This window comes from Callionymus lyra, chromosome 5, assembly GCF_982586985.1.
Source record: "Callionymus lyra chromosome 5, fCalLyr1.hap1.1, whole genome shotgun sequence".
Lineage (NCBI taxonomy): Eukaryota > Metazoa > Chordata > Actinopteri > Syngnathiformes > Callionymidae > Callionymus > Callionymus lyra.
In genome coordinates, this window is record NC_141822.1 from 24,575,666 (window position 1) to 24,596,226 (window position 20,561).

The window sequence follows — 20,561 nt, forward strand, 5'->3', positions numbered from 1 at the left end:
GTCACAGCACCGACAAGATGGCCGAGTGTACGGGACGCAATTGAGGGAGGAAATCAAAACATTGACAGGCAGATTCTTGTCGAACCACCCAAACGGACCCGAGGGGGGACACGTTGGTCAACAGACAAAAAGCGAGGTGTTCGGTGGATTTAAGACCCCCGGTCTGAGGGGGGGGGCAGATGCGGCAATGCTACACACATAGCGCTCCCCGGGACCGCTAGCACACCAGTGCGCTACCAAAGCTAACCATGCTAGCTAGCTGACAGAACCGTTAGCCAGAGAATAAAAAGATTCGGACAGCGCCATTTCTGGGCTTGCAACGTCGCCCTTTTTCCGGCGGTACTTTTGGTAGCAGAAGTGCGGCTCGCCTCGGCGTGACACTCGCTTCAACGCTAGCGGGTTTGCGAGACAACGTTGCGGGTTTCTTGGGCGCAGCTAACGTTAGCAGTGGTCGGCTAGCTCTGGCTCAGCTGTTCGGGGTGTTGCAAGAAGAAGGGGAAACAAAAAAATAAAAGGCGAAAAGGAGGATCATCTACCGGGAACTGCGAGGATTTTTCCTTCCCCGTGAGTCGCTATCATTACCACTGTAAGCATCGCCCAGCTGGGCAGACCTGAGCCCCCAGCCGAGGCGCCGCTCCGGCCAGCATCACCATCATGGCCCACTCCCCTGTCCAGGGTCACCTGCCGGGGATGCAGGTAAACATGGAGCCGCTGGTCCGTTATGTTGTGTGGATGACTGTGTGTTCTGTCGTGAGAGCTTCACTCACCAGAGGGAATCTGGGAAGTTGTTTGTTTAGCCTGGAAAGTTAAATAACTTTTAAGTAAATAAATCTCTACACTGCACTGTTGGAGTTTCTTTCTGAATACATATTGGAGTTTCTTATTATTATTGTTTTGGTTCTCTAGTTTCTGTCGCAGTATAACTTGATTCTTTGTTTTTACTGTTATCAAACACTAACTTATTAAGCAATAAAGCTGCAAATGATATGGTCTTGAAAGTTAAAAAATGTAAGAATCCTTCAACATAATTATAATCGTTTAAAGCAAAAAGTGTTTGAGTTTCCTTAAAATCTAATGTTACACAAAGTTACATATTTTGGTTAGTAGTTAATGATTGCGTTACCACTGGTTTGAAGGCAAGTACTAGGGCTTTGATACCGGTACTAAAACCAATACCTTCACTTCAATACCTGGTCCTGAACAACACTTTTTTCTATATTCATTTTAGAAAATCATGTTGATTTTGAGCATCGGTAAAAATCTACTCCAAGCTGTTTTTTTGCAGAAAAATAAATTACAAATAATATCCAGTGTAAAAGGATATTTGACCACGAGTATGGAAAAAGACGAAGCTTGTTTCGATACTCGACACTACATGGCATTTCGGTCGGTGCCACTGATGAACTGAAGTTCAATACCCAGCCCTAGCAAGTACTGGTCGTTGTCTATCCTTGTGTAATTATTAGTACTTTGCCCTGGCTTCAAATAGTATTGCATATTATTACTCTAAATGTTTTTGGATCCATACGATTAATATATTACATATTTTAACCCATAGTTCATGGCAAAAAATAATCCCTCTTGTGAACTATTGACTTGTTTTTTTTATAAGTGGATTAATTTACTTTTTTGGTCTTTTAGTTGTGTACTTACTCTTGCAATAGCACACTAAGTGAATAAAGAGTGTGTTTTTTATTTTATTTTTAAATGTCGGCATTCTATTCACGGATCGACCTTCAGAGTAAACCTGTAAAATAAAAGAACATGACGGGGGGGAAATAAACCTTAAGTGCTTGAAAAATGCATCTCACCATGATGCTGACTCAGCAGGAGCTCTGGACTGGTTTTTCTGCAACAAGATTTCAATGTTTTCTGGCAAATTTTTGGAGTAAACTTGACTGAACCAAACATCTTAAATTGTCGGAGTGAAAGGGTAACGTTAGTTCAGAGAAATTCTTGTCAATTTTCCAAATAAAACACAGAAAAAATAGTAGGACAGAAATTATATACATTATTTTACTTGTATTTGCACTTTATCTCGCTGTTTACCCAGAACCAAGTTTAGTGTCTTCACTAAAAACTACTATAAAGGGCTTTTTCTCTAATTGTTGGTTTCTCTGAAGCTACTTATTATTATTATTTATATTAACCTCCATTTTCTCTGAACGTGTCGCTGTCAGAACTCTAAAGCGGACCCTGAGGAGTTGTTCACGAAGCTGGAGCGCATTGGCAAGGGTTCCTTCGGCGAGGTGTTCAAAGGCATCGACAATCGCACGCAAAAAGTGGTGGCCATCAAGATCATCGACCTGGAGGAGGCAGAGGACGAGATTGAAGACATTCAGCAGGAGATCACGGTGCTGAGCCAGTGCGACAGCCCCTTCGTCACAAAGTATTACGGCTCGTACCTTAAGGTGAGGCTTTAGTTCAAAACCAACGCAAGCACGCCCACGGTGTCTGCTTTTAGAAGTGGGGAAACCACAAGGGTGCTACGGGGATAAAATAAATGCAGGGATTTATTATCCGCTACCCACTTCCCATTAATAATCCTAAATGAAAAAGAGATTAGCCTAAAACAAATTCAACAGCCACTAAGTATTATTACTCTTCATAAATTGGGATACTGCGGTCAAGACAACTTCTAAATAGGGCGGGGAACTGAGGTCTCGGGTTTTAATCCCTTTGAAGAATTTTAAAATAAACGTTCAGCACTTTAAATCTTTGTCATTTAATAAAAAAAAAACACAATTTAGGGGGTAAGAAGGCTCCAGACTGTGACCAAATGCTCTTATATTGCAACCACATTTGGAGATTAAATGGAGTACGTTTTAAACACACTCGCACACGTCCGTTCTGTATGACTGAACAGTCTTCAGAGTGAGGAAGAAGCTGCTGAGTAAGAAAACAGATATAAATAATGTATAGATGGTGAACTAAAGCTCTGAGTATGAGCAGCGTCTCTAGTCCTAATGTTTTAATTGTGTTTTTATGCTTACTGTTTGGGTTTTATGTAAGGCCACCTTGAGTGTCTCGAAATATAATGTATCATTATTATTATTATAGTCAGTTGGAACCCAAAAAGTGTTTTCGTGGCTTATTGTCTAATTGCCCAAGGTTTTGTTTCCATTCAGTATTAAAAAATACATGGTTCAGGGTTCTAGTAAAAAAAACTTAATCTGTAATCCTGGAGAAGCAAGAATCCCGGATTGTTTCCAAAAAAAGATTTAACTATTGACCTTACATGATTCCTTGAATAAGTAACTTAAAAGTTCTCCTTTGCTGCAGGACACCAAGTTGTGGATCATCATGGAGTATTTAGGCGGCGGCTCTGCCTTAGATTTGGTAAGTTTAGTCTTTTTCTTATAGACCAACAAGAGAATATATGGTGAAAAATGTTAGACTTATCTGTATAAATGGAACTCCTGACAAATTGTGTTCAACGAAGGAACAATGTTTTTCTTTCATACACTTGTTACTTGTTAGTGTGTTTCTTTCATCAATAAAAGCTTCAATGAAATAATGTCGTCAGCGAGCCTCTCTCGTGTGGCACAAATTATAATCACAATTATCAATTGCAAAAACAAAAAAAAGGAACTATAATTCAAAACATATAATGCCTTTTGAGTGAAATTGACCTGAACTGACAGCTGACATTATTCAACTCCAGATACATTTTTACTGTTTTGTGTCACACATTAAATAAAGTAGAAAAGCAAGTATTAACTTAAAGGGCACCTAATGTAAAAACCCAACTCTCCTGACTTACTTAGAAAAGCAAGTATTAACTTAAAGGGCACCTAATGTAAAAACCCAACTCTCCTGACTTACTTGCATGTTTCAAAAGTCTTTTTCTCTAAGATGCATTAAGTATCTTATCATAACCATGTTTTAACTATAACTAAGTTATAACTTTACAAAGTTCTCCCCCGTTTAAAATCTCGGGGAACAAGTGGTTACGAGAGTGTGGTCCATTTTGACTTAATAATGGCTTCACTCGTTCTCCAGCCAGCTGTAATCACACCCCGCTTTGTTTACACAACGAGTCCCTTGAAGGTGGAGACATGCTGCGATAAACCCCAATTCTTGACCAATCACAGCAGAGTGGGTGTGGTTATGGTCTAATCTCCAGAAAAAATTTTTTCAGTGGGTGGGGCTTAAGCACATTTTCTTCAAGTTTTGTACAAACGGACACATACTGATGAGTACACTGGAGATCAAAGATCAAAAGAGACACTTAAATCTACACTAGTTGTCCTTTAACTAAACAAGCAAATCACTAACTGAACACAGTGTGGTAATATTTTTCGTCTCACATTACACTTCAGACATTCCATGAAATAATTGAGACTTGAATGTTTCTCTCAAGATGGTTTTCTGTGTTCTTGAGTTCATAATAATAATGATTGGAGTTGAAAAGGCTGAAACCAATACGTAATCTAAACACTAAATCAAAAATGAAAACGTACTGCAAACATACACACTATTCCAATATGTCGACATGTCACAGTGTCGAGGATTTTGTTAACAAATATCCAAAATTTTTGATTTTAGTTGTTTCATTTAAAAATGTTTCCTCTATTGTCTCCTATTTTATGAATTATAGAAAAACATTGGTTATTTTGCTTGTGATTGGCTTATCCAGATGTTTTAGCTTTTAGTGTGATGGAGTTTATGCTGATGGATGTAAAATGAAATATCCATAACATATAAATCAAAACTGTCAAGCTTGATCAGATGAGTGGAGTATGAGTCTGACAAGTGATATAGAGGATAGAGTTACGCACCTACTGCAAGATATCGGTCGATGTACTTTTATTTGACACATATGGCCGGTTCATAAATGTACATGAACCTTTCTTCTGTTTCTTCTCACTCAAGATGGAGCCAGGAGCGCTGGACGAGATTCAAATAGCCACCATTTTAAGAGAGATCCTGAAAGGACTGGAGTATTTGCACTCCGAGAAGAAGATCCACAGGGATATCAAAGGTGGGCGGATGGACAGTAGGGATGTAGCATGATAATGGTATTGACTCGTGTCCAGTTTTCATTCATCACCGGCTTTGTGTTTCAACTGGGAATTGCCTAAAAGGCTCCTGACAGCCGATCCGTCTTGATTAGAACGAGTGATAAACATGTTTAGCGGGAGTCGAAAGATACCTGTGTGTGTGATCAGAGCTGCTCTCTCCACAGCTGCCAACGTGCTGCTCTCGGAACAAGGCGAGGTCAAGCTGGCTGATTTTGGCGTGGCAGGTCAACTCACAGACACTCAGATCAAACGCAACACATTTGTAGGCACCCCCTTCTGGATGGCCCCCGAAGTCATCAAGCAGTCGGCGTATGACTCGAAGGTTGGTTTATAGGCTTTAGGACGAATTTGTTTTACAAGTCATTCAAGTTATTCTTGGAATTTGATGTAAATACTTTATATTAGCTTTTACATCTTGAACCTCAGAATCGAATTAAAAGATAATTAGTAAATGTATTTAGATACTGTATATGTTTTTTATGTAATATATTGTATTTAAATATAAAACACTTTTAATATTAAGGAGATCAAAAAAAGGACAAATATAAGATTGAAAATCAAGTCCTTTAACCTTTTGAATAATAAATAATTGTCAAACATTTTCTACATGATCAGTTATAAAGGTTTACTCTTATGATGGCCACATGAACACAGTTAAAGATCCTCTTGTGGCCCCTGCACTGTTATGGAATTATATGAGTTCCAGAATGTTGAATTTTTTTTTTCAAACTTATTTTAATTTCGACAATTCCAAAATAAATTTTCAAAATTCAATTTTTTTTAAAATTCATAAAACTTCATCAACCTGGAAATAAACAAATGACTCAATAAATTATTCAATAAAAACTAATTTTACCTTTTTATATACAAATGATTGAATTATTCAAAAAACGAATTTGATTGCTTAAAAAAAGTTTAAATAAAAAAACGTCGACATTTCAAATGTTAAATTCAATCATCTTCTGTTGCATTTCCACTCATAATGATGTCATGTGTTCCAGGCTGACATCTGGTCTCTGGGCATCACGGCGATAGAGCTAGCTAAAGGCGAGCCGCCTCACTCGGAGCTTCATCCCATGAAGGTTTTATTTCTCATCCCAAAGAACAACCCGCCCACCCTGGAGGGGACTTACAGCAAACCGCTGAAGGAGTTTGTCGAGGCGTGCCTCAACAAAGAGCCCAGTTTTGTGAGTGCTTTTGAAGGAGCCACACGGTTTGTCGTGGCCCTCAGAGCGTCGTATGCTAACGGCACTGACGTTGTCTCCGCAGAGGCCAACTGCCAAAGAGCTACTGAAGCATAAGCTGATTGTTCGCCATGCGAAAAAGACTTCGTACCTGACTGAGCTGGTGGACAAGTACAAGAGGTGGAAGGCAGAGCAGACGAGAACTGCCGAGTCCAGTTCAGATGAGTCCGACTCGTAAGAACCAATGATTTGTTAAAACGTTGTTTCTGATGGTTAATATCAACAAAAAGTGTCAAGAATGTTTTTCCTCTCGTCTCATCAGCGAGCAGGACGGTCAAGCTTCCGGCGGAAACGACTTTGGCAGTGACGACTGGATCTTCACCATCCGAGAGAAAGACCCCAAAAAGCTGCAGAATGGGGAGGGTCAGTCCGGAGCAACGGAACAGGTACGAGAGCCGTCACTCAAAGATTGTCATTTTTAGCTGCTCAAACATCTCTCTGCTCTCCTGCAGACGAAAGACATTCCAAAGAGGCCTTATTCCCAGAGCCTGAACACGGTCATCTCCCCTGCACTGGCCGAGGTAAACACCATTTTTACAACAGTCAGTCTCTGCCTCTTGAAACATGCACCTTTGCACCATAACTTTCAGATATACTCGTAAATTCAGAGCTCTGAACTTCCACGCTCGGAAGCCGGAGACAATCTGAGATGGCTCTATTGTACTGAACCACTATCATTAGTATGACCATATTCTTGAATGTCCAAAAAGAGGACACTACTAAAAAAAAACTTAACCTGGTACCTCTTTTAGAACAAAGTTGTGTTTGTATACAGTAAATTAATATATCCTAATGTATTAATGTAGCTTAATATATACATAGATATTCATTTATCTACAAATAAAAAAATCTAGATCTCCTACCAAAATAATGGTCTGTAATATTTCTGTAGAAATTGATTACAATAAACAGATTTTTAACAGATTCCTTTTTTCTACTCTTGCAAATCTTGAGGTAGTACATTCTTTGAAATGGCTTCTCTCGTGTCAATTATGTAAGAATATAAATAAGGCCAGAACAAAAAGAAACCAAATTGAGATATAGGTTATTTTTCAATGTTTAGTTAGTCCATTCCTAAAAACAGTGTTTTTTTTATGTTTTGTGCTTTAAAGGTTCAGTGTGGAACTCTCTTGAGTTTCCAAATTAACCATTGAATGTGTATAGTAATTCCTGTAGTGATCACCTGTTGTCAAAGCATGGCTGGGCGGCAAAGCATCATGAGAGCTGTTCAGTTTGATTTCTGGTCACCAACACAAACTCAATACCCTGGACAGCTCAGAACAATGGGACATATTCGGGTCACCCTTCTTTCATCCTTATTTCCTCAAGAAAATATAAATAAAATATCACTATTCTTGTCATTTTCAAATTAGTCTTTTTGCCTTAATTTTTTAAATAATTAATATCTTAAATGTTTCAACTTTTCATTTGGTAGCTGCTGTGGAAGTCTTCTGCTGACCTAATGTTTTCGCTAAGTAAATGCTAATAAGCTAAATGCTAGTTAGCTAAATTCTATTTATCAAAATGAATAATAATAAATAAAAGAGTGTTAAAGAGAAAGTTGTGTTTTTCAGCTGAAGGCCCGGCAGGAGCAGGTGAACGGGAACCCTCTGGTCCTTGACCAGCTGCGAGAAGCCATCCTGTTGGCGGAGGAGTCGTTCCCCGGTATCGCAGACTCTCTGGTGGCTCACATGGTCCACCGGCTGCAGAGGTAACCCCCCCACGACCTCCTGCTCCGCCTCACGGACTTCCTCTCCTGACCCCTCCTCTCTGTTATCGCAGCTTCTCCACAGCCAGGACCTCCTCATCTGCACCGTAGACGATCGGCAGCTGGACCTCGCTCTGCTCTCCCAACCTACCCTTCCATCACGCTGCCCGCACTAAGGGTCAAAGGTCAGGAGTCAACTTTAAAAAAAAAAAAACCCAGCTGACCGCGTGAGACGTCGCGGGGCATGCGTGTCTGGATTGCGAGAGGCTGGAATTAAAAAAAAAAAAAATTAAAACGAGACTCGGGCGGAGGAAAAAAAAACTTTTGGAGCTTCTCCCGAGAGGCTGCTGCTGATGTCAGCACTTTGCCAGGCAAGAGCTCCGGACCCCCAAACCCACCCCCCCCCTCTCAAGACTTCAACCCTCGCTAATGTAGGCATCATAACTCCCCGGAACCCTCGGAACGCATGCTTGGATGAACTCGCAAGGATGCTAGCTCGCGCGTGCGTGCTTGAATGTGTTAAGTGTGTGCGCACCTGCTGATGTGTGTGTGTCTGTGTGTGTGTCTGTGTGTGTGTGTGTGTCCCGTCGTCTCAAGACTCCCTGTTTTAGGCATATTTGCAGCATTCTTAATGAAAAACCTCAGGTAAAGTGCTTTAAGTGGACTTCTGGGCAGCGGAAGTGGGACGGGAAGTGTGTGTGTGTGTGTGTGTGTGTGTGTGTGTGTGTGTGTGTAGTGTGTGTAGTGTGTGTGTGTTCGTCACAGTGGAATTGGGGGAGTGCGGGGGGGACATGACAACCTGTTGCGGGAATGAATCACTGTGTCCAAAATGGTTGTTTGTTTTTTTTTGTTTTTTTTTTGTAGATACAGCTCATGTTAGAAAAGTACATATTTAAAAAGCTCCGACGGAGAGAAACGAAAAATGCCTTGCCTTCTTTGAGATACGACGTTCCGGCATTTCATCTCATCTTCTCTCCTGAAAAATACGTCAGTGTTGTCGCCCGGGGAAGAGTAATCAGTCGCCAAACCGTCATATATATATATATATATAATCATATATATATATATATACACAACAGAAGTGACCTGTATTTCCGTCATTCAAAAGAACACGTTTACTCGCCTCAGACGCGAGGAGGAGCGAGTGAACGCCGAGATGAAAGAGTGGACTTCTGTTCCCATGTGTGGAGATTAAATCAGGACACTTCACGGCCAAACTGCAGAAACCTTCAACTTTTTATTTCTCACTTCCAAGCCATCGCTAGAAGTGCCATGTCGTCCTTCCGCGCTTTCACCAGATCATTTTTAGTCGGATTTGCACCTTTTTTTTGTTTGTTTTTCTAACTCCAGATCAGTTGCACTTTGAAAGTGTGTCGAGTATTTAAGAGGATGATGGAGGGGGAGGGGGGGGGTGAATAAATAAAAGAAACGTTGCTTATAGCCATGTTTTACAATATGTTTACTTCTAAGTTCCAGAATTTACTACTGTGCTAAAGCAGCAATAATGTTGAGAAGTTGCATCAAGACGCTCTTGTCAACACAGGGATGGAAAGAAATGATATTTTTATAACTGCAGAGTTGGAATTATCGGAATGCTTTATGGATATGGACTTCTGCCTCCGGCAAAAAAATATACCTTAAAGAAGAAAAACATATGCTACGGAAATAACTTACAAATGTGTACATTGGGTCTCCTTTATCATAGCTGACAGTTTATAGTACTGTATATAATCTTTGCTTGTGTCATTTGAGAATTCCCGAGTTAAATGTAAGCTCCTTGTAAGCTTTCAAAGTGACATGAGAAATAAAGATCTAATGCTAACTGGTGTTTGTGTGTCTGTAACATTGTCTTGTTGTCTTCTGAGCAAATCTACACCAGAAATATACATACGCACACCACCCCAACACAAAGGTAGAGATGTACACACTCACCACCCCAACACAGAGGTAGAGATGTACACACTCACTACCCCAACACAAAGGTAGAGATGTACACACTCACCACCCCAACACGGAGGTAGAGATGTACACACTCACCACCCCAACACAGAGGTAGAGATGTACACACTCACCACCCCAACACAAAGGTAGAGATGTACACACTCACTACCCCATCAAAAAGGTAGAGATGTACACACTCACCACCCCAACACAAAGGTAGAGATGTACACTCACCACCCCATCAAAAAGGTAGAGATGTACACACTCACCACCCCAACACAAAGGTAGAGATGTACACACTCACTACCCCATCAAAAAGGTAGAGATGTACACACTCACCACCCCAACACAAAGGTAGAGATGTACACTCACCACCCCAACACAAAGGTAGAGATGTACACACTACCCCAAAACAAAGGTAGAGATGTACACACTCACCACCCCAACACAAAGGTAGAGCTGTACACACACCACCCCAACACAAACGTAGAGATGTACAGACTCACCACCCCAACACAAAGGTAGAGATGTACACACTCACTACCCCATCAAAAAGGTAGAGATGTACACACTCACCACTCCAACACAAAGGTAGAGATGTACACTCACCACCCCATCAAAAAGGTAGAGATGTACACACTCACCACCCCAACACAAAGGTAGAGATGTACACGCTCACTACCCCATCAAAAAGGTAGAGATGTACACACTCACCACCCCAACACAAAGGTAGAGATGTACACTCACCACCCCAACACAAAGGTAGAGATGTACACACTACCCCAAAACAAAGGTAGAGATGTACACACTCACCACCCCAACACAAAGGTAGAGCTGTACACACACCACCCCAACACAAAAGGAGAGATGTACAGACTCACCACCCCAACACAAAGGTAGAGCTGTACACACATCACCCCAACACAAAGGTAGAAATGTACACACTCACCACCAAAACACAAAGGTTGAGATGTACACACTCACTACCCCAACACAAAGGTAGAGATGTACACACACCACCCCAACACAAAGGCAGAGATGTACACACACCACCCTACACAAAAGCAGAGATGTACACACACCACCCCAACATAAAGGCAGAGATGTACACACTCACTACCCCAACACAAAGGTAGAGCTGTACACACTCACTACCCCGTCAAAAAGGTAGAGATGTACACACTCACTACCCCCAACACAACAGCAGAAATGTACACACTCACTACCCCAACACAACAGCAGAAATGTACACACACCACCCCAACACAAAAGTAGAGATGTACAGACTCACCACCCCAACACAAAGGTAGAGCTGTACACACATCACCCCAACACAAAGGTAGAAATGTACACACTCACCACCAAAACACAAAGGTTGAGATGTACACACTCAACACCCCAACACAAAGGAAGAGATGTACACACTCACTACCCAAACACAAAGGTAGAGATGTACACACTCACTACCCCAACATAAAGGTAGAGATGTACACACACCACCCCAACACAAAGGCAGAGATGTACACACCACCCTACACAAAAGCAGAGATGTACACACACCACCCCAACACAAAGGCAGAGATGTACACGCTCACTACCCCAACACAAAGGCAGAGATGTACACACACCACCCCAACACAGGTAGAGATGTACACACTCACTACCCCAACACAACCGCAGAAATGTACAAACACCACCCCAACACAAAGGCAGAGATGTACACACACCACCCCAACACAAAGGTAGAGATTTAAACACACCAGCCCCAAAAAAAGGCAGAGATACACACACACTACCTGAAATCAGAGGCACAAAATATACATAAAGTATATGGAGTAACTCATCACATGGAGTACCTCAACAAAAAGGCAGATATACCCGCACCACCCCAACACAAAGTCAGAGATGCACACACACCACAACACAAAGCTAGAGATATACACACCAACCCAACACACAGCCAGAAATAAAAACAAATACCTCCCCAACACTGAGGCCGAAATACATACACAGAAACAATACACAATCCAACACAGCGCAGAAATACACAACACTCCAACACAAAGTCAAAAACACACATTTCTCTGTAACAAAGAAACAAAGCACACACCCCCAACACACCGCCAGAAATGAACACAAAAAAACACCACCACAACACAGTGGCAGAAACAAACACACACCTTTCCATCACAGAAACAAATGCTGGTCTAGAGATGAAGAGTGTAAATAAAAGAAGGAATCCCAAGTATCACAAATGACTTTATTTCAAAATAAAACAACTAAATACAGAATAAAACCAGCTACTGTTACACAGCCTGATTGTGTCGCTCTGACGCCCCAAACCACAGCAGATACAATGTAAAAATATGTTACAAACATTCGTTCGAGTCAATAAAATCTATGTGAGGAAACAGATTGTCATCATTAAAGGCTAATATAAGTCAAAACAGTTTTGAGAAAGAATAAGAAAACCTTCAGTCATTACAGAGAAGCTCAACACAAGCAGTCGTGTGTATCTGATGAAACAAATAAAAGTTGCTACACAGTGCAAAATGACTCTTCAATAATACAAAAGAATAATCAATACAGATCCAGTATTTATCACGTGAGTCACAGGATCCTTTCTTCATGTCCTCCACAAAGTCCTCGACCCTGAGTTAGTCCAGCTGAACCAGAAGTGGTCGCCAGAAGTGAGTCCTTCTACATCTTGGTGTGTATCACCACCTCCTCGTAATCAGGAGCCGAACCCCTCCTGCTCCCGCGGCGACGCTCCGAGCCATTTCGGATCATTTCAAAAGGCTTCTTCTTGTCCTCCGGCTCCAGGTGGGCGAACTGGGCTTCAATCTTGGCCGGGTCGATGTAGGTGTAGAAGTAGGACATGATGGCGAAGATGAAGCAGACCATGATCAACAGGGAGGCGAACAGGATGTACTCGGCCCACTGATGATGAAACGTCACAGTCAATGTTTTAATCATTGCAGGACAGAAGGAGGTTTTTGACGTATTTATACATTTTCAAATGGGAAAACAAAGCTGGATAAGAATGGAAAGAATCCAAACTGTCAATTAATCCTACCATAGCAGATCATTTGTGAGCCATAACTTTTCATTACAAAATGTAAAATGTAATTACTTGATTGAAAAACTTGAAGAAATAACAGGAGATAATAAAAAATAAAATAACAGAAGGTTTTAAAAAAAATAAGGTTAAACAGTTTAAAAAGTTTGGTAATAAAACAATATCAGGTTGAAAAAAAGGTATAAGAAAAATTGCAGGTGAAAACAAATTGTTGGGTAAACAAACAGCAGGTGTAAGAAAAATGGTAGCTAAAGAAAGTTTAATTGAAAAATAAATCGAAGGTGTAAGAAAAATTTTGGGGAAAAAAAATGTTGGGTAAAAGAAAAAGACGTAGATATAAGAAAAATGGCAGGTAAAGCAATGTAAAACAATGTGTTTAAAAAATGACAGGTATAAGAAACATTTAGGGTAGAAAAATGTGTGTAAAAATGACAGCTATAAGAAAAATTGAGGGTAAAACAATGTGTGTGAAAAACGACAGGTATAAGAAAAACTGAGGGTAAAAAAATTTGTGTAAAAAACAACAGGTATAAGAAAAATTGAGGGTAAAAAAGTAGGGTAAGAGATAAAGGCAGGTAAAAGAAACAAGGTGAGTCACTCTGCCTAATTTAAAGTGTGTTCTTTTTTATTTCACCCACCTGCTCCGAAAGCGATCCTGCCTCCGCGACAATCAAGACAATTATGTTGCCGACGGCAACCGTCAGCAGCCAACCAGCCTGCAGCACCGCCTTCATGTTGCTGGGCGCCTGCAGAGCCAACGTTCAGAGTTCATCTCACTTTCATACACTTTAAACGCCTCATTTAAGGCACGTTTATGAGTAGAGTGCGACAGCAAATGTGATGTTTTGCTAAATATTGCCCGTAATGTTCCCTTCTGCTTATACGAATACTCATGGTTATGGGCTGTTATAGTGTATAGTATGAAGTGAACGGGAATACATTTATAATTATTAATGATTTGTTTGGAAGCCATGATGGAGTCTAATGAGAGGATTATTTTATTTTATTATTTACTAATTTTTATAAATAAACCAGATATTTTACTTAAAACTATTTCATATGTCATATGTACCATGACCAAGTTAATTTACAAAAGTTATGCAGTTGCGTTCCTAGTGTGGGTCTGAGACGGCAGTTACACTCATTTCCATCATGGCTGAAGAACCAAGAGAACAATCTGTAACTTCCAGGAAGAGCTTTTTTTCACGCAAATTATCATGCAGGACGTTATACAGTAACTTCCGCTCTGCAGTTACACTGTTCTGACAGAAGGGGGGGCTAAAAGAAACATTAGCAATTCCCTTTTTTTTCCCTTTTCCCTGCTAAATTCCAAACTAATCCTTCGTGAAATGATGAACTCGGGGAGATTTATGTGTGTTCAGATGAAGTCGATATCATTTGAAGGTATGTCAGGAATATGTTTCGCACCTGTGAGTAAGCAAACTCCAGCCCGGTGACGGAGAAGACCACCTCTCCAGCCGTCATGAGGAAGTACTGAGGGATCTGCCAGGCCATGTGGAAGCTGTTCGGAGTCATCTCCATCACCTCGATGATACTTTCAGCACACTGAGGGAGACGACTCACGTCAACTGGTTGTTTTTATTCTAAAAGCTAAATATGAATCAAGACCTACAGCTGGACCGAACTTGAAGGTGGACGGGACGACGAGCGTATACGCGCTGCCAAAGGCCAGAGTCAGAGGGTAGGAACACTTTTGGCCGGCTTCACCATAGAAGACAAAGTCCTGCCTAGAAATATAAACGTTAGTCGCTCACGTCTCACTCGGCGGCGAGGAAGAGGATTCTTACTGTCCGTTGGGCAACAGGGCGTAAGCGGACATGTTGTTGGTCGTGATGTCGAAGTAGAACTTATCAGTGGTGGTCACGTTCAAGTCGTAGTCCAGGCCGTTCAAAATTCTGAGGAAGCACATGTTTTATGATTATTAACATTATTAAGCATCTATAGACTCGCAAACCTCTCCACAAAATAGGTTGAAAATTACCACTTAGTGGTTTAAGGGTGGAGGTCAATCCAAAAGTTCTAATCACACAAGACCATTGAACATATGAATATTTCCAATTTAAATTACATATATTTTTAATTAAATAAGGATTATTTCCGTAATCGGGCAAACGTAAGACCCACGATTGCTCTCATCTCTCCTCTCATCTCTTTAGATTTATTTGGGTTTAAATGTTATTTTATATATATATTATATGTTTTTTTTAATCATTTCTATTCAAGTTATTTCTATTTTATTTAATTTCTTCACACCTGTATCAAAGCAAACCTATATATCGACTCACAAGTATTTCAGTTAGAATTTAATTTAATCTTTTTTCCGTCCTGATTGTCGATTAGGTTAAATAAATACTCTAATGCCAAACAAATGCCTGTATAGGTGACGTTTGTCCCACGTTTATAATAATAAAAAAATAAAAAAATTACCTGATGGAATTTTCACCTTTATCTGGTTTTTTATTCAAGTCATTGAACTGAAAGGGGAAAAAAGCAAATTAGAGTCAAGTTTTGAAGACCATGGAACAGGTTGGTTGTTCACCTCTATATGCCGGAGCGTCATTTCATCCTCGACCAAGACCAGAGAATTCCGAGTCCCACCTTCCAAACTGACCGGATAGACAGCACCCCCGCCCAGATCCAGGGAAAATTTTTGAGGTAATGTCACATATTGTTGGTTGAACTGAAACAAAAAAATTAAATTTTTAGGACCATAGTTACAACTTCACCTGTTCACTGACTTAAACTAGAGGATCAAGAGGTCAAATATTACACGATATTGCTTTTTATTTAAGCAATCAGTGTTTTAAAGACCACAGCAACTTTTATATTAATAGCATTTTATTCACCTTGAAAGCATCCAGGCTGATATTTTGATCTCCAGCCCGAATCTGTACCGTCCGATCAACCATGTTGATAAACTTCGCCTGAACCACGTCGCTCGATGGGAATGTGGGCAATGTTTTCTGCAAGAAAATTGAAAGTTAAAAGGTGTAATTGTGGTTAATATTGGAGCGCATTTATGTGAAGTTTAAAGTGACTCACATCAATTTCAATCTGGACCAGACCTGCCGCGATGAAAGCCAGGGCGGCCAGGAACATGCCGACCGTCATCCTCTTCAATGGACTGCGGGAAACACAAACAAAATGCTGACAGTGCAAAACGTGATGTTAAAGACATTTTTTTTATTTACTTTTACAGTGAAAGTCAGAAGATCTGTTGGAACCACAGTATCTCACCTGAAGTTGAACTTGCATTTGCCGATCAGCGGGTAGATCAAACTGTCCATGATTGGCACCAGAGCCAGAATCAGAATGGGGTTGACGGTCTGTTTGGAGAGAATGTAACGCTTTAAAAAATACAGAGGAAACGAAACGTGGCACAATTTGAAACTTGCTTTACCTGCATCTGGTCTGGCTGGATGATGAGAGCTCCCTGCAGAAGAAAAACACGTTTTTAAGTGGGAAAAGTGTGAGTAAAAACTACTTATAATCAATATGTGAAAGAAATCTTATGGGAAAAAAAAGGTAGAAAACATAATATATGATTCAATAAACTGAATAAATAATGTATATCACTTACAAAGTCTCCATTCATGGTGGTCGCCTGCAGCGTCCATCTTGATCCCTGTTTGAAAAATACAATTATTTCCAGTTTAAGTGTGAATCATTCCTCGGAGGGAACATCTTGACCGACCTGCTGGTCAAAGAGAGCCCAGAACATGGGCAGAGGGATGTAGAGGAAGAGAACCTTCAGCACCATCTTCACCTGGGCGATCAAAAGTTTCTACAAGAAAAGATGAGTCATCAGACAAAAGATTCGGCTTCGGGATCAGTTTTCTGGACTCACGTCGTATTTCTCATCGGCCCAGTCCATCCAGTGCTCCCTCTTGGGGTAGTGAGAGTCCCGATGTCTGAAGCGGTTCTGGATGGCGAACTGAAGCAAAGAGGAAATTAATTAAAAACAAATCAAACAAACACAGCTGTCGATTGCGTTTAAAGACACGCACCTTGATGCACGAGGACACTTTCACCATGATGTTTCCTTGTGGCGCGACCTTGGTGTACATGCCACTGCCCACGATGAACACGACTGCCAACGACAAACACACGTGAAGGGCGGATCACAACCACTATAGTGTTGACAAATATTTGTGTGACCAAATAAAATTGTATTAGTTTAGAAATGGTATTATTGACTGATGAAGCTTCATAAAGCATTGTCATGTTGTTTAGAGGTCAGTAGGTGGCGCCATCATTCTAAAAGTTATATTATGTTTCATTAGAACAGTTGTTCAAAACAAAGGAAAATAGTGCAGGGACCGCCATCTAGTGGATTCTGAAAATAATGACACTGCTTCATGAAGCTTCATCAGACCATCACCAGTATTATTTGTATCTTATAACTAGCCAAAAGAAGAAGTGACACACGTTGTATATAATTTAACTTTATATACATTTTATTTAAACATGAAACCTAAAAGACACAGTAATAGGACAAAAACCTTTACTTAGATAAAGTTCATTTAAAATTTTTGGTGAGGAAAAAAAGGCAAGTCCTACAACAAAGACATATAACTGGTTGAAGTCTCCAAGACGCAGTAATACCCTCATCAAGCCCATGTAAGGTAAGGTAAGGTAAGGTAAATGTTTTGAAGTTATAACTATAAATTTCTCCCCCGTCTGAAATCTCGGCGAACGATAGGTTACGAGAGTGGAGTTCATTATAATAATAATAATAATAATAATAATAATCCTTTCTAGACCAGAGTCACAAAGATGAAATAATGGCTGAACTCCTCCTTCAGCCAGCTATAATCACAACCCGCTTTGTTTATACAACGAGTCTCCTCGAGGTCGAGACTTCTGGGATGTATGACATGAAGTGACAAACCTCAAAGCTTGACCAATCCCAGCAGAGTGGGTGTGGTTACTTTGTTTTTTAGTGGGCGGGGCTTAAACTAATTTTCAAAATAATCCCAGGTCGAATTGAGAATAAAACATAGTTTAGTACCCAAATGCACCACTGGGCGTCACTAGATCTGCAGGAGAACATAATAATGTGGACCTAACACAACAGGAGAACTCACTCAGGGCCACGACCATCAGGGCGGCAGGGACTCCGAAGGCCAGCGGGTAGCAGCTCTGCTTGACGTGGATGCCACATTCCTGAGCTGAACACGTGAACACATGTACCGTTAACACATGTCCTGGTTCTTAGCACCCCTCGACAGAAGACACTGTACCTCTGAGCAGGGGGGTGATGATGGTGGACAGCAGGCTGCCGGCGTTGATGGACAGGTAGAAGATGGAGAAGAAGGTGCCTCTCTGTTTCTCCTGGAGAACACATAACAGCCTTTAACGGTAATTACAGAGTTATTAGTCCCGCAGGCTTATCTCTGTCCTTGACAACCACGATAAAACACTCGCACACCGTTGTTAATCAACAACCGGGCCGAGAAAGTGCTGACAAGGAAACCCTGATATCTTTGCAATTGTTCAAAGTACTGCGATAATAATGTCGGTCACACATGTGACAGGGCGAGCGAGGTCAGTGAACGTCAACTCATATAATCTTCTATTCATTCTCCCATCACTCTATCCATCAATCTATCTATGCATTTATAAATGCATTTTATTTCATTTCATTTCATTTCATTTTATTTTATTTTATTTTATTTTATTTTATTTTATTCATTTAGTACATTCCATATCCCAATTGTTCAAATATTTTATCTATCTATAAATGCATTTTATTTTATTTTATTTTATTTTATTTTATTTTACTCATTTATTATTTAGTCCATTCCATATCCCAGTTTTTCAATAATTTTATTGGATTTTATTTATCTGAAATATTTTTTTACACACAAAGAAAACACTGGCAATAAATATGTTCTGATTTCAAAAATATGATTTATAATTTATTTTAAATTCAATGTACAATAAAGGTTATAAAAAACCCACTTCTGGACTTAAAATTTAGTTAAATTTACTTGTTATTATTAAAAAATATGAAAAAATAAAATTATGCAGCAAAGAAAAAGTGTAAAATAAAATCAGCTTTCAGAAGAACTTCTACATGATTAGTTTTATGATTTAACTCGAGCAGAGGATTCACTGAAGTAAACTCATTGTTTGTCGCTGTAGCAGAGTTTCCACGTCCGGACTCACCTGATGATCTTCAAACTGGTCTCCACCAAACGCAGCCACGCAGGGTTTGATTCCTCCGGTCCCCAGAGCGATCAGCAGCAGGCCGATCATGGACAGAGCCCTGCAGGAGTCAACTTGTCAAGTTCCACTTCTGGAAAAAAATCTCTAAACTCTGCTGAACTTACACGTGAAGCTTCAGGTCGTCCGGTTCGCCGTCCTTGTTGTAATCTGTGATGTCGTGGATGGCGCTGACCGCCATGATGACCTGGCCCACGGTGTAGACGATGGACAGGTACACGATGGTTCTACACACATCGAGAGGACCATTTTATTTTTCTTATTTTTGTTGATAGAGATTTATAAAAAAAGAAAAAAAAAAGTTGAGGGGTGAGGACGGTGACGTACTTGAACTTGCCGAGCCATGAGTCGGCGATGATGGCTCCCAGGATGGGGGTCAGGTAGCAGAGGGCCACGAACGCGTGGTAGATGGAGGTGGAGAAATCATCGTCCCATTGCAGGAAGTACTTGAAGTACAGGACGAGTACGGCTGCAAGGGTAAAAGATGAGTTGACGATTTAGAAAAACTATTTATATATTTATAGATATTTTTAAGACATTAAAAGCCATAATTTTGCCACTCTAAGTACTCCTTTTTTTCTAAAGAGCAGCTAACACTTCTTAGCTAGCTGTTGCTATAATAATGTGGACACATTTAATGGAGCAAATTAGTAAAAAATAAAATAAAACAAGCTTTGTTTTAACCTTATGAACAGAGATGCAAGCGGTAGAGTTGTTCAAACAGGGATAAGAAAGTGTCTAACAAAATGTATTAACTACAAACTGAAGGTGTATTTTTGTATATGAACATTTAATTTGTCCAAATATAAAATGCAAGATGATTAATATAGTTGTAATTAAATATTATTTTCATTGCATAAGACATTTTTCGATCAGTCCAAGGTCAATATAATCCTTCATGTGACACGTAACAAATAAACTGATGATCAATGGAGACTAATGTCCAGTTAATGGTGTCATTAAATCAAAATGTGTCACAAGGATTCTCTCACCTCGCATGCCATAGTAGGAGAATCGTTCACAGAACTCGTTGACCACGATGAAGAAGATGCTTATCGGGAAACCAAAAACTGTCGCCTGGTGGAGACGAAGAACAAAAGTTTTTTTTCAATATGATTGATTTAACTCCAAGTACATTATTTATTTAAAGACAATTTTGACTCACGCTCTTCGACTTTTTCTTTTTCTCGTCGTGTTCTGCCAAAATACATGAAGAGAAGAAGTGAGAAACATGTATAAAAGAGCCAGAAGTGAGAAGTTCTTACTCACCCCCCATGTTTGAATCTTCCTCAGACAGAATCCAGCAACAACAGAGT

General features: G+C 40.2%; 2 protein-coding genes across 2 annotated transcripts; one reads left to right on the forward strand and one right to left on the reverse strand.

Annotated features, from left to right (window-relative positions):
* stk24b (serine/threonine kinase 24b (STE20 homolog, yeast)) lies at positions 1-9,801 on the forward strand. Its single transcript, XM_087791587.1, has 11 exons — positions 1-696; positions 2,181-2,411; positions 3,283-3,339; positions 4,876-4,984; positions 5,189-5,346; positions 6,026-6,211; positions 6,294-6,442; positions 6,531-6,654; positions 6,721-6,789; positions 7,843-7,979; positions 8,051-9,801. Exons 1-11 carry the CDS (start codon positions 655-657, stop codon positions 8,085-8,087), a joined length of 1,299 nt encoding a protein of 432 aa, XP_087647713.1. The 5' UTR covers positions 1-654; the 3' UTR covers positions 8,088-9,801.
* A 2,492-nt stretch (positions 9,802-12,293) lies between these two features.
* Positions 12,294-20,521, reverse strand: slc15a1b (solute carrier family 15 member 1b). Its single transcript, XM_087792379.1, has 23 exons — positions 20,515-20,521; positions 20,411-20,442; positions 20,238-20,322; positions 19,573-19,714; positions 19,353-19,472; positions 19,189-19,288; positions 18,239-18,348; positions 18,105-18,157; positions 17,025-17,107; positions 16,865-16,951; positions 16,712-16,801; positions 16,598-16,642; positions 16,418-16,450; positions 16,255-16,343; positions 16,060-16,141; positions 15,864-15,980; positions 15,557-15,697; positions 15,445-15,491; positions 14,805-14,912; positions 14,630-14,744; positions 14,425-14,562; positions 13,635-13,742; positions 12,294-12,857 (listed from the first exon to the last, which is right to left on the reverse strand). Exons 1-23 carry the CDS (start codon positions 20,519-20,521, stop codon positions 12,618-12,620), a joined length of 2,172 nt encoding a protein of 723 aa, XP_087648505.1. The 3' UTR covers positions 12,294-12,617.
* Between the last annotated feature and the right edge of the window lie 40 nt (positions 20,522-20,561).